Genomic DNA, 12651 nt, shown 5'->3' on the forward strand with positions numbered 1-12651 from the left:
AAAATTAACCTAAAGCTATAAATGAAGTAATAAAAGACTTAAAAAGTTACTGATGTTTTTGTTTTTTTAAATAAAAGGATATTTTTCAATAATCAGGACTTTTTATTATGACCTCTCTTTTTTGGAGGACAGCATATTTCTTTCCAAAATATACTTATCCTAGTCACTGAAGTAGAGTACATTTTTGATAAAATGACCCAGAATGCCCATTTGCATCTCTGATACAGCAGCTTTCCAGTAGTGGGTGTGTAAAGGAAGAGCTGAGGCATAAAATATTCCCGCATCTTGGGCAGTACAACTGACTAGCTGGAGAAGCCGGTCGAAGCACTGTCCTCCTGTGGTCTTCACATGCAGAGTGACAGGCCGTGGCAGGTCTTACCTGGTACACCGGGCTTGGTGTTGCAGCCACTGAGGTGGGTTTCACTTCCACTTCCTTGCTTGTGTCTTCATCTGAGGAAGAGGACCCTGAGTGATAATCAGAGGTCACCTTATCAAGAGCCCTGCTAACTTTCTTGGAGATCTCATCCTTGTTCTCATCCTCATTTTCAAAGCTGGCAACAATGAATGCATTGTTTTTCTCTCCATACCTAGGTATACATAAAAAACTTACTAATCATATAAAAAGCAAGAAATGTTCATAAAAACAATTAAACAGGTCTGGTCATTCCAGTATTCCGAGGTAATAAAGGAACCAGCCCAGAACTGGACTGTGCACATTTAATATCCAAAGCGCAAGCAGGGTGTAATTTTCTGTCTACCCTACTGAAGTATAAATGAAAGAGGCTACTTTCTTCTCTACTGACATCAAACAAAAAATTGTTGGAAACATCACAAGGAATCCATATTTTGATTATATTTACTAGGTATTATTGATATTTTCTTTAAGATTTTTCTAATGTATTTCTAAATGGCCACTGTACAAAATCAACTAGAAATATCTTATATTTTTTATTTTGACAGGGCCTATGTTTTTTATAGCTATAGACTAAAGATTTCTGACAATTAGTAAGATTAAAGGGAAAATGATGAGGATGATGCAGGGGTTTGCTTGAACTGTATTACATTCTATTACATTACTGACATTTTCATGAGTGTTCAAACTAGTGTGACCAAATGCAAACCCCCTCATCTCCTAGGCCTTAGTTTCCTATCCAGTGGAAAGGAATCCAGATGTGCTTTTAACTTCACAGCCTCCTCTCCAGCTCAATCTAGTAATTCTTAAAATGCCTAGCAGTTTGAGTTATTCATAACAGAATATATGTAGTATATCTTCATTTTTGCCTACTAATGGAATAAAATTCAAAGAAAGCAGAAAGGCAAGGAACTTCCTGGAAAACAACTACTGTCTTTGTAGAAATAGACATGAAAAACAAAGGCAGGTGTGTGGTAACTGAAGGGCCTGCTGTAGTTACTCAGATCTCTCTGACAACCAGTTAATTTGCACATCTTTGCCTCTGTGGTACTTTGGAATGAGGGCTTCATGCTAAATAAAACCACTGAGTGTATTACTTTAATATTAAGAATATACAGTTAACTCCTTATAAGAATTAATGGACTAATTTTACACTTTCCATTCCCAATGATGGGTTGCTAAAACATCAAGGATAAGTTAGTTACTTGAAACAAATCTATGTTCTTTTAACAGAAAATAAGATTGCAGACATTACAAAAAGTTGTAAAAGAATACTGAATCAATTAAATTCTCAATTAAGTAATCAATTAAGCTATTTTTAGACTTTCTCATCATAGGAAAAAGATCTATCATTGTTTTCAAATATTTTACCATGTGATAACCTACTAAGCTCTATGTTAATTCTGTTACTCTCTATGGCAAGGAAGAATGTTTCATCTAAATACATCTTAATTTTTACTATAGCATCTTGGTCTCAAGTATAGCAATGGATATTTTTTTCAAGTTTATTTTTAGTTTCAGTGATGCTTGTATGTGTGGGTATGAATGTTCTGAGGCGTTACCTTTCCAGAGGCATTCCATCCTCTGGAGCTTGAGTTAGGTGCCTGGTCGTGAGCTCCCCTACATGGACGCTAGGAACATTAAGTCCTCTGGAAAGGCAGTCCATGCCCTTAACTACCTTCAGCCCCAGGTTACTGTTTTCAAAGGCAGCTGTGTTTCCACTATGTATCTACTACATCAGCACTGTTCTAATTTCCAGAATATTCATTTTCCCAGTTTGGGTTCAAAAACATGTTATCTCAGTGCCCTCTGTTAACCTTCATAAAGCATGCAGCTAAATTGTTCTTTGGAAGCTGTATTGTTCTTATCAGGGTGTATACACTACAATGTTAAGCTAATTTGTATTAGCCATTACAAAAAAAAAAGCAGTAACATAGCAGGCATGGTGGTACATATATGTGCCTTTAATTACAGAGGTAGAGGCATGTTGGTTGCTAAGGCGGTAAAAGTGTGCTGGTTGTTGCTAAGAGCTTGAGACTATCCTGATCTACATAGAGTAGATATAGATGTGTGGCCTTATCTCAGAAGGACAACAAAAAAAATCCCAAACCCAACAAAAACATCTTTACAGTGGTCAGGTGGGGGAAAAGTCATGATCATATACAGCCCTATTTGTAGGAACTGAGTGTGAAGATTTTCATATATTACTAATGAAATCACAGCTGGTTTTTATTATCTGGCATGATTAAGAATGAACTATCTAGTTAAGTAGAATACCCATACAACCAAAGCTTTCATTTTTAGGTACCAAACTTTAAATACCTAAAAAAAGTATGTTCAAGCTATGGCTACTGTATTGTATAGTAGTGTAGACAAAGAAGTCAGTAATGGCTGTTCTTTGCCTCACAGATCACAGAGCTTACATAGTGCTTTGAGAAGAGGTTGCCAACAGTACAATCTGGTACAGAACAGCGAGATCTGATCATTCCAATGGAAACCGTTTATAAGGCGCCCTGTAAGAATTGCATCCTAGAGGCAGGTAGATCTCAGTCAGGTTGAGGCCAGTCTGCACAGTGAATTTCAGCATAGCCATGTCAATACAGGTCTTGACTTTCAGGGAAAAAGGGGAAGTAGAAGAAATGCACAGGTAGGAGAAATGGTTCAACAATTAAGATAATTTAATTGTGTTCTTCTAGAGAACACAGGTTCAATTCCCAGCAGCCATGGGCTTACAATCATCTGTAACTCTAGTTAAAGGTCCTACTGCCCTATTCTGGCCTTCTCAGGCACCAGATATGCAGAGCACTCACAGACATACATTCAGGCACAACATGCATACACGATGCATCTTGTGTGAGAATTATGTCTACTATTAAGGATATGTAGATCTTCATGGAAAGAAACTGAAGGAGATAATGTAAGCAGTTAAGACAGTCCAAACAATGGGGTTCACGTCAGATACATACAAGGAACCTTACACTAAAGTTTGTAATAAATTTTGTAAGATCATTGCTAGTAAAAGATTCATAAAGAAAAGGGACTTTCTTTCCTGTTCTCGATGGAGAGGCCAAGAGACTTGCACCCTCAAAACAAGAAGAAACTCCCCATGGGCGCCAGCATAGGAAATGTGCAAGTCCATGCTACTAGTTTATCCTGTTTCTTCTTCCGGGAGAAACCATCTTCCCTGCCTTGTCACCAGTGACCTTCACACAGCAACTCAAGTGATGTCTACACAGTCGTCGTCTTCTCTTGTGTCACCTACAACTCTATGTTATAGATATTTCTATGAAGGCACAAATAATACCATGTTGTAATTTGCTTACTATTTCTTCTCTCTTATTACCCTGTGAGCTACCTAAAGAATGTTGATCTAATTTTTGAAAACTCCACAAATGCCTAGTTTACATAATGCTTTTATTGAAAGTTTAAATAGATTTCACATCTAACTCTTTTAAAGTTGTTGGAGACAGACGCAATTCCTATGATGAGAACAGCATCTTTAAAATGCTGCTAAGCTACCTGAACAGTTGGAGACAACTAAAGGTCACACTGCTGCTTTACTTGGACTCAGAGGAAAGGATGTGTCACATGAATGAAGCATGGGGGCAAGGTACATACTTTCTACCCTCTACCTCTTCTTGGTACATAGTAAAATCCTCTGCAACACTCTAGGAACCCTTTTCTGAGTTCTTCATGGTAAGAGGGTAATTTCATAAACATTTTCTGACAACACCGACAAGACCCAGGGAGATCACATGAGAAAATGTAGTGAAAAATCAGCTCAACTGCTAAACATGAAGACCCACCGGCAGCACACCTCACACGGATCCACCCAGAGCGTAAGTTCCTTAGGCAAGCCCAGGTCGCTGTACAAGACGCAGCTGTTCTCACAGGCTTTCAGGACATCGGGATCAACTCTCTGAAACTTATTGACACGAATGCATCTATAACAAAACAGTTAGATTAATAGCTATAATTGAATCCCAATCATAAAATCTTACCAATCAATATATGTGAAAGTGAGCAATAAAATACCCTGATAGAGAACCGGGAGATTCCTAAGTGTAAACTTCAGACAAGAAGGCAACCTGCCTAACAAAAACAGAAGAAAGATAACCTGTATGAGCCCAGAGGAATCACCGGTCTCCTCATTTATCAGAGACCACCAAACTGCACATATAACATCAAATAAGCACAGAGACCAAATGGTTACTTAGAATTCTTGACAAGTTTTGGAGGGCTGGGGGAATAGGAGTCGAATGTGTCCCAGGATGACCTCAAGCTATGGAGCTGAGGATGCTACTGCGACTTGTGATACTCATGCTTCTACCTCGCAAGTGCTCGGATTAAAGGTGCAAACCCTCATACTTGGTTTATTGCAACGCTGGAGATTCAACCCTAGGCTTCATGTGTATTAGGCAAATACTGCATCAACTGAGCTACAGTCCCCAGCCCTAACATCAAGTTTTGTAGACTAATTGATAAAATCTGAAACTAAGACCAGTGCCTCAAATATTACTAGAATTTTTTGTGACAAGTTTTATTGCCACTAACATGTTTTTACATTCTGGTAATAAAGTTGAATCTTAGAGGAGACAGCTTTTAATTCATCTATAGCTGTTTCAAAACTAAGGAATTCAATGACCATGCACATAGCATTCTCATAACTAAAATGTAATCCTGGAACATTGCTTCATTTGATGTACCAGTGTTATTTATACAGGACTTTCTTTTACCTAAGTTGCAAAATAAGAAAGAAAAAAATTTAAACTAACAAAGCCTCTTTCAAGTTAACTTAAGAAATGCCTGTCCAACCAATGGAATGTAGACTATATAAGGTCAGCAGCTGTAGGCAACACCATACTCACTGTCTAACCTGTTGCCCCCTTGTATTATATTCAAAAATTTTCTCCAAGTGAATAAATAGTAGCATGAAGGCAAAAATGCACCTCCAGACATGCACTCTGCTTAAGTAGAAAAACAGTAGCTACAATGGAAAGTATGCAGTATATTTACTGCTTTCAATCAAGACTCAACCAGGATAATCCGACATTATAACTACTTATGGAATTTACTGTCTGAGCTTAAACTGTTTCATTTCTCTTCCATATCTGAAGATATAAATATTGATATACAAGTCAACTGGAAATACTATCCACTATAATGTGCTATTTAGGGTATAGTGGATATAGCTCAGTGTACAGCAACTGCCTTGAGTTTCAATGTTCCCAGACTCAATCTCAAGCACCCATAACAACAATGATAATCTAACCAAAAGACTTTTCAACCAGTGTTTCAATTACTGGTATAGTACTAATGTGATATTTAGCTTGCAAAGTTAATTGTTTCATTACCCGATTTTAATCTTCACTGAAAAAAGATCTTGTTAAAACAACTAGTAACGCTTCTAAAATATAGTAATTCTTTTCCATCATATACTATGCAATAGACAGTATCCTATTAACTCCTTTTTAAAATTTCATAGCTAGATATCATTTTCACTTTGTAAGGAGAAAAAAAAAAGAAGCAGTTTGAGGAATTTGCCCAACATCATACACCAGTGAATTTAGACTGCAAATCCAGGACACCAACTTCAAATTTCATATATAGCTTAGAAGTAACGTGTCTAATGTATCTGACCAACATTAGATCTACAGCATACAAAACCCTCTCTTCCCAAAGCTCAACCACAGTTCCCTACCACTTCCTAATGGTACCACTAAAACTAGCAAACTCAGAGTAAAAAATTCTTTTATTATATATAAGATGTTGCTTGATCCTTTGACTGGCATTCTTCATGTATTATACGTCGTATTTGCCACAAGAGTGATGAAGATGCTAAGTTTTTAAATGTAACTTATTTTTACTGTTTCTTTAAAATCCTAATACTGAAACTACTTTTCTATTAACTGTTCTTCAAATGCAAGATTATTATAAAAGTTGCATGAATAGAGTATATTATTTAATACTGATAGTTCTTTTAATTTTTTTTGCAATTATAGCATGTCAGACTTCTGTATTCATCCATATTTATCTGCATTTCTTATTGTTTCCAGATAAGATTCTAAGACATAATGTTCAAAATGAGTATTTTCACAGATCTTATTTGCCAAACTGTCTTTTATAAATATCACATTTGCATAAAATGTAGAAAACATTTTAAACTTATATTCACTTTTCCCACTGTACCATGAAGTCTAATAGTTTTTTTAAAAACCTATTTTAAAAAGCTTCAAAATGACTCAGTGATACTTCTGATCACATGCCAAGCCAGTCGCCTTTGAGTTTTTCTCAAGTTTTTAGCATTAATGGAGATGAAATGGTATGCTCTCTGACCTTGCTGTATTTACTTGACAGTGCTTCCAGTTTTCAGCAGCTTGGCACTTACAAAAGTACCCACCCACCATCAATTAGACATATGTAAAAAGTCTCAATAACTTACAAAAGCTGTTCACTATCAGAAAAAAAGACAATCAAATGAGAAACTAAAAAATTACTTGAGACTATATTAACAGCTACATACCAACTTATATTCCTAATATTAACCACCTTACTAGGAAATTTTGGGTAAAAACTATGAAAAAATACAAACGTTATCAGAATAGTACACTATACTCAACTGGCTTTAAGCAAATGAGAAATAACAAAACTGAATTTGCAATCCAGTCTTAAATTTCTCAAATAGTCCTATACTTTTAAATGTTAAAACAAAGATCTTTTGGGGGCTGGTGAGATGGCTCAGTGGGTAAGAGCACTCGACTGTTCTTCCGAAGGTCCCCAGTTCAAATCCCAGCAACCACATGGTGGCTCATAACCATCTGTAACAAGATCTGATGCCCTCTTCTGGAGTGTCTGAAGATAGCTACAGTGTACTTACATATAATAAATAAATAAATCTTAAAAAAACAAAAAACAAAAAACAAAGATCTTTTACAACAACAGCGCATCTAAGTATTGGTTTATGGAACAAAAAGCAGGGATAACAACATGCTCAAATAAAGGGGAATTTTTGTAGTTGTCACAAGTTAACCAATGTTTCAGTTTAACTATGGAGGCACGCCCAAAATCCCCATTGTGGTATGACAGCTAGTTTTAGGAAATGACCTATTTGCCTTCTCAACAGCTACATCTGTACCAAAGTGAGCATGTCAGGGCAGGTTCTTCTTATACAGCTTAAATATGTGACTCTTCTTTATTTTAACTTACAAATCAAAATACAAGTCAATGGCAAGTAAGTACTCTCCTCCTCCTCCTCCTCCTCCTCAGTGCAGAGACTATGGTGAGCACAAGCTCATGGAATTCGGGAACCATTCAAGACCCGATTTAACATCCCCAACCCAGGACTTACCACTGGAGGTACACAGCTGAGTTACCTTCAACTGGCTTATACCATAATATAATATTGTATTCAGAATGTAAGTCAGATCATCACCACGAAGGCCAAGGACACGCTAGGTTGAAGACAGTCTTTCTACAGTGCCCTAGCTGTCATGGAACTTACTACATAAACTAGGCTACCCTCAAAAATGACAGAAATCCCCCAGCCTCTACACCCAGAGTGCTAGAATTTAAGGCAGATGCCACTCTGCCTGCCTTTGCCTGGTTATCTTAATTTACCATTTTCTCTTCTTTTTGGTTTTTCAAGACAGTTTCTCTATGTGGTCCTGGCTGTCCTGGAACTTGATCTAAAGGCCAGTCCAGTCTCAAACTCAGAGATCTGCCTGCATGGGATTAAGGCGGTCTGTGTCACCAGTGCCCTCTTCAAAAAATAAAATATAATAACAATAACAACAACAGTAATAAAAAGTGCAGTATATACATTACCTTTAGATACAAAAACGAACTACTTTCTCTCAACTCTTAATCGCCATGCTCTTTTCCCGGAGAGATTAGGGTCCTCTAGATTTGTGAAGAACCTTAAGCACTCAGGATAATAGCAAATCTACTCAAGCAGGGGCCAAATTACTCACAAGAACCTAACTGCTGACCACAGCTCTGGCCTCCCAAGGCTAAACAGTAGGACTCATCAACAAATACGCATACTTTAAAATGAGCAACAACAAAATACCAGGACACCCCAGAGTTTTGTGTTTTTCAGATAAAAATCTTAGTAGGTGATTTCTAAATATCCTCCAGCCCTCTGGCCTTGTAGTCATTACACAAACTGATCTTCATTTAGTCCAATTCAACCATCTTATCGAATGCCTTACCTGTAGGCCTGTCCTTTTGATGGTTTTTCTGGATACCAGTGATTTTTATATTTCTCTTGAAGTATTTGAGTTAATTTCTCAGCAAACCTTTCAACTGCTTCTTTTTTCAACTTGTCATGCTTTCGAACCAGTCTTGTGAAAAAGAAGACAACTGCCGCAATTTCGTTCTTCATTTTTCCCTGTAAAGATAAATGTTTTCTTAGAAACAAAACACAAATTAATCCAAACAACAGCAACTACACACACACACACACACACACACACACAAATTTCTGTAAAATATGCCCCTACACAGCTTTCCCTTTCAATTTGCCTGGTCTTTCCTTGCCAGTAATCATTACTAATGGTTTGTAGTCCTCAGAGACCTATTAGGAAATACTCCTGGGATTCTTATTACTTAGTTTTAAGTAGTAGTTCAGTGAAGAACACATCATATTGCTTCTGACAACTGAAATAAATTCAGATACAAATAAAAAAGAATCTTAATAAATATTACACTAAATGAATCAAATTCTAAGTAAAATGTAAAGTTCTGTGAAAGGGCCTGAAACTTAAAACAGAAGAGTCTAGCACTAGGGGCTGAAGAGAAAGCTCCATGTCCTCCTCCTGCAGAGGAGTTGGGTTTAGTTCCCCAAATCCACACGATAGTTAAGAAGCACCTGCAACTGTAGTTCCAGAGGACTCTCTTCTGACCTCTGAGGGCACCAGGCACACATGTGGCAGCCATACATACATGCAGGCAAAGCATTCATACACTTAAAAAGTAAAAAAATAAATCAGGTACTGTAGCTCCATTTTGGAGTTTTGTAGCCCTCCCCCCAAAAAGAGCTAAACAGCTATGACATTTCCAGTAATTCTATCAGTTATGAGCCCAAGAAATCTAAAATATATGTCCACAAGAAAGAAAGAAAGAAAGAGAGAGAGAGAGAGAGAGAGAGAGAGAGAGAGAGAAAGAAAGAATGGACGAATGAACGAATGAACGAAAGAACGAACATATGTCCTTGGCAACATTCACGACAAAGTAGAAATACTCCAACTATCCCCCAAATGCTGACTGGACACCAAGTATGGCTTACATTTACAACAGAACTGGCGATTATAAGAAATGAAGCACTAACCCGTGCTTCAACACAGCAAGCAGAGGTAACAAACAATACCACACTGAAATCCCCGCCATGTATACTACTGTCCAGAGCAGGTAAGTCTATACAGGTAGAACAGACTGGGTGGCCTAAAGGCAGGAGCAGCAGAGGAACCAGAGGGAAGATTCTAGGGAGTCCAAGGTTCTTTTTCTTTTTCTTTTTTTTCAAGGTTCTTTTTCTGCTGTGATAAAACTATTACTCTTGAATAAAATTGTTACGCATTGAAAGTTTTTCAGCATTGAACCTTTTTATACATATTCTTTCAGGTATAGGCATATTTTCCTAAAAAGCTAAGACAAAAAATAGTGAGCATTAAAGTACATTAAGCAGAACATCAATTCAGGATCACTCACAGAAAAATTAAATGAAATAATCAGTTACATTTTGGAGCTGCATCAAAGGACTCTTAAAATAGAAAATCTGATTGATCATTGATTAATCCAGAAAGGCTGTTCAGGCGTTCTTTTACACACACACACATATATATGTATGTTTTGAGATGAGCTCATTCATTTGGCTGAATGGAACTTGGAGATATTCTGATCCAACATTTACAAAGTAACGTCATCTTTCTGGGCGCCAATGTCAGGCCCTACTGTATTGATTATACCAGTGAACTAGCTTAACAGCAGTCTGGTCTTACAAATTGAAAAAAAAAAAAAAAAACACTGGTTTTTAAAGGTTTCTTTTCTCACACTGCTCTTTTAAATTTCTTGTCTAATGTGATTTTTTTTTTACTCTGCCTGCAAATGCAAACAAGGGTCCTCAGAGTGAAAGAAATTCTATATAGTATCTGAGACTTGTCCTGGCAGCCCCCACTCACTCCAATCCTAGATGGAAGATACCCAAATCTTCCTCTTGGACTCTTAGAATGCCAAATACACCCTCTACTGCTATGGTCAACCGGAGGATAGAATTCTCACAGACCAGTAGTGGGCACATAGAACTTCAGTCTACTACAATTGCTGTGCCACCTCCCTCCTCCTGCACAGCATGAGGCCCCTTCCACTTTCGGAAGCTTTATTTATACTTCACGTATATAGCACCTTGTGATGGATCAGCAAACCCACTGACACTGAACACACAACTTGGGCGAGTATGTCGCAGACGGAGCTGCATACGCTCCACTCCGAACAAGATAGAAGACTCACACTAGAGAAACAAACTGATTCCTAGATCACTCTAATTCACCAACTGGGCCAGTACGCGCTACCTAACAGGTTTTTTTTTTTTGGGGGGGGGGGTGCTTTTGTTTGCTCAATTTCATATAAAAAAAATAAAAATAAAAGGAAGGAAAGGACCACTTAGCGGTTGCTTTTTGGTTTGTAACAGAAGATGAGTCATACGGACTTATTTTTCTGTTTGAAGGAATGGAATAGCTGAAGAATTAACCCCCTCTTATCAGTGTTCCAGAAGTACCAAAGGCAGAAGAGAAAGGTCTGAAGCTCGGGGGAGGGGGAGGGGATGGCTGAACACCACGGGGGACTGGGGATGGGGGATTAGACCTTAGGCGCCTAGTGCCACCCACGCTGCCCCCAAAGCTCCCATTTTAAACACCGCTTGGTGACGTCACCCCAGGACGTCGTCACCGCGGCGGCTGCTCCTCAAGTTCTACTTTGTTCCACGAGCCCGGCCTTCTAGGAGTTTCTAACTTTGCAGTCTGCCCACCCCACCACCCCCCAACCCCTCCCCAGTAACGAAAAAGCCACTCGCAGTTTCTAGAAACCACAACTTCTCCAGGTGGACGCTGCCGAGGTGGAGGGGGCGGCAAGCGTGGTCGCGCCGAGCGGCCCTGACCGCCCCGGGCGGCTTTGGCCAGCGGGATCCAGATGCAGCCGGATCGGGGTCCCCCACAGCCCCGCGCGGGTGGAGCGAGCCCCCCACGCGCTCCGAGTGGACGGCCTGCGCGCCGCGTCTAACCTGTGCAAACAAACCGGCTTGCCCCTGCCCGCCCGCCCGGGCCGCTGTCGCCTCCTCGGGGGCGGCAGGCGACGTGGCACGCGCCCGAGGAGGCGTCCCACCCCACCGAGGACCCGCCACCGCCAAGCCGCGCCGCGCATCCCTCGGCCGCTTCGCTTTCGACGTGGCGGCGGGCGCGTCGCAACCTCCCTCCGCCGCGATGCCCCGGGGGCCCCCGCCGCGTCCCCTTATGCCAGGCCCGCTCTCCTCACGGCCACCGCGTCCCCGTCTCCGACCCCCGGCCCGCTCTCCTCACCGCCGCCGCCGCCGCTCTGGGGGCTGCACCCTCGCCGGCTGCGACCGCGTCCCGTGGCCGGGGAGTCGAGCGCGAGCGCCGCGAGGCTCGTCCGGCGAGCGCAGCTCCTGCGTCGTCGGACCGCCGCCGCCGAGCGCGCGCCGACCAGACTGGCGGGCGGCGGAGCGCGCGGCCGAGAGGGCGAGCGCAGTCCCGACGCGGCGCACGGGGGGGCTCGAGGCCCGGAAGAAGGGAGGGGCGATGGCTGGGAGAGGCCCGGCGCCGCGAGGAACCAATCCGCGCAGCCTGGGGGCGGGGCTTCCCTCGGACCCGCCTCCCTCTCTGCCGGTGCGCGTGGCCGGCCGCCTCCGGCCGCGCGCCGAGCCTGGGCTCCGACGGCTGTGCTGGCACGAGGTCGCAAGGCCTCCTGCGCGAGCCCCGAGGGCCTTGCCTCCCTCGGTGGGGTGGGCAGGACGCTTCCTCTCGGCTCTTGGGCCACTCCTCCTCACGCGGGGCTCTCTCCCTTGGATCGGCCCGCCTCTCTGCTGCCTGAGGGCAAGTTCAATCCGGATCCTGCTTCGATGGGCTCTCCCCCTCCAACCCTCCTCCGCACGAAGCAGCCTAGGAGGGGAGCTTGGCACTGAGGGCTTGCCAAGTCCCTCCGGTCGTGAGGTCACTAGCTGCCTCCCTAGA

The 12651-nt window shown here is 41.5% G+C and overlaps 1 protein-coding gene across 1 annotated transcript in view; it reads right to left on the minus strand.

The window, feature by feature from the left end:
• Btg3 (BTG anti-proliferation factor 3) overlaps positions 1 to 12201 on the minus strand; it is a 14397-nt gene extending 2196 nt beyond the window's left edge. The window contains exons 1-4 of the mRNA XM_021209457.1: positions 11980 to 12201; positions 8623 to 8801; positions 4219 to 4356; positions 380 to 587 (exon numbers count right to left, since the gene is read on the minus strand). Of these exons, the coding sequence (XP_021065116.1) occupies positions 380 to 587; positions 4219 to 4356; positions 8623 to 8795 (519 nt within the window). The 5' untranslated portion in view covers positions 8796 to 8801; positions 11980 to 12201. The remainder of the gene's footprint in view (positions 1 to 379; positions 588 to 4218; positions 4357 to 8622; positions 8802 to 11979) is intronic.
• Positions 12202 to 12651: the final 450 nt, after the last annotated feature.

The sequence above is a fragment of the Mus pahari genome, chromosome 12 (assembly GCF_900095145.1).
Source record: "Mus pahari chromosome 12, PAHARI_EIJ_v1.1, whole genome shotgun sequence".
Classification (NCBI taxonomy): domain Eukaryota; kingdom Metazoa; phylum Chordata; class Mammalia; order Rodentia; family Muridae; genus Mus; species Mus pahari.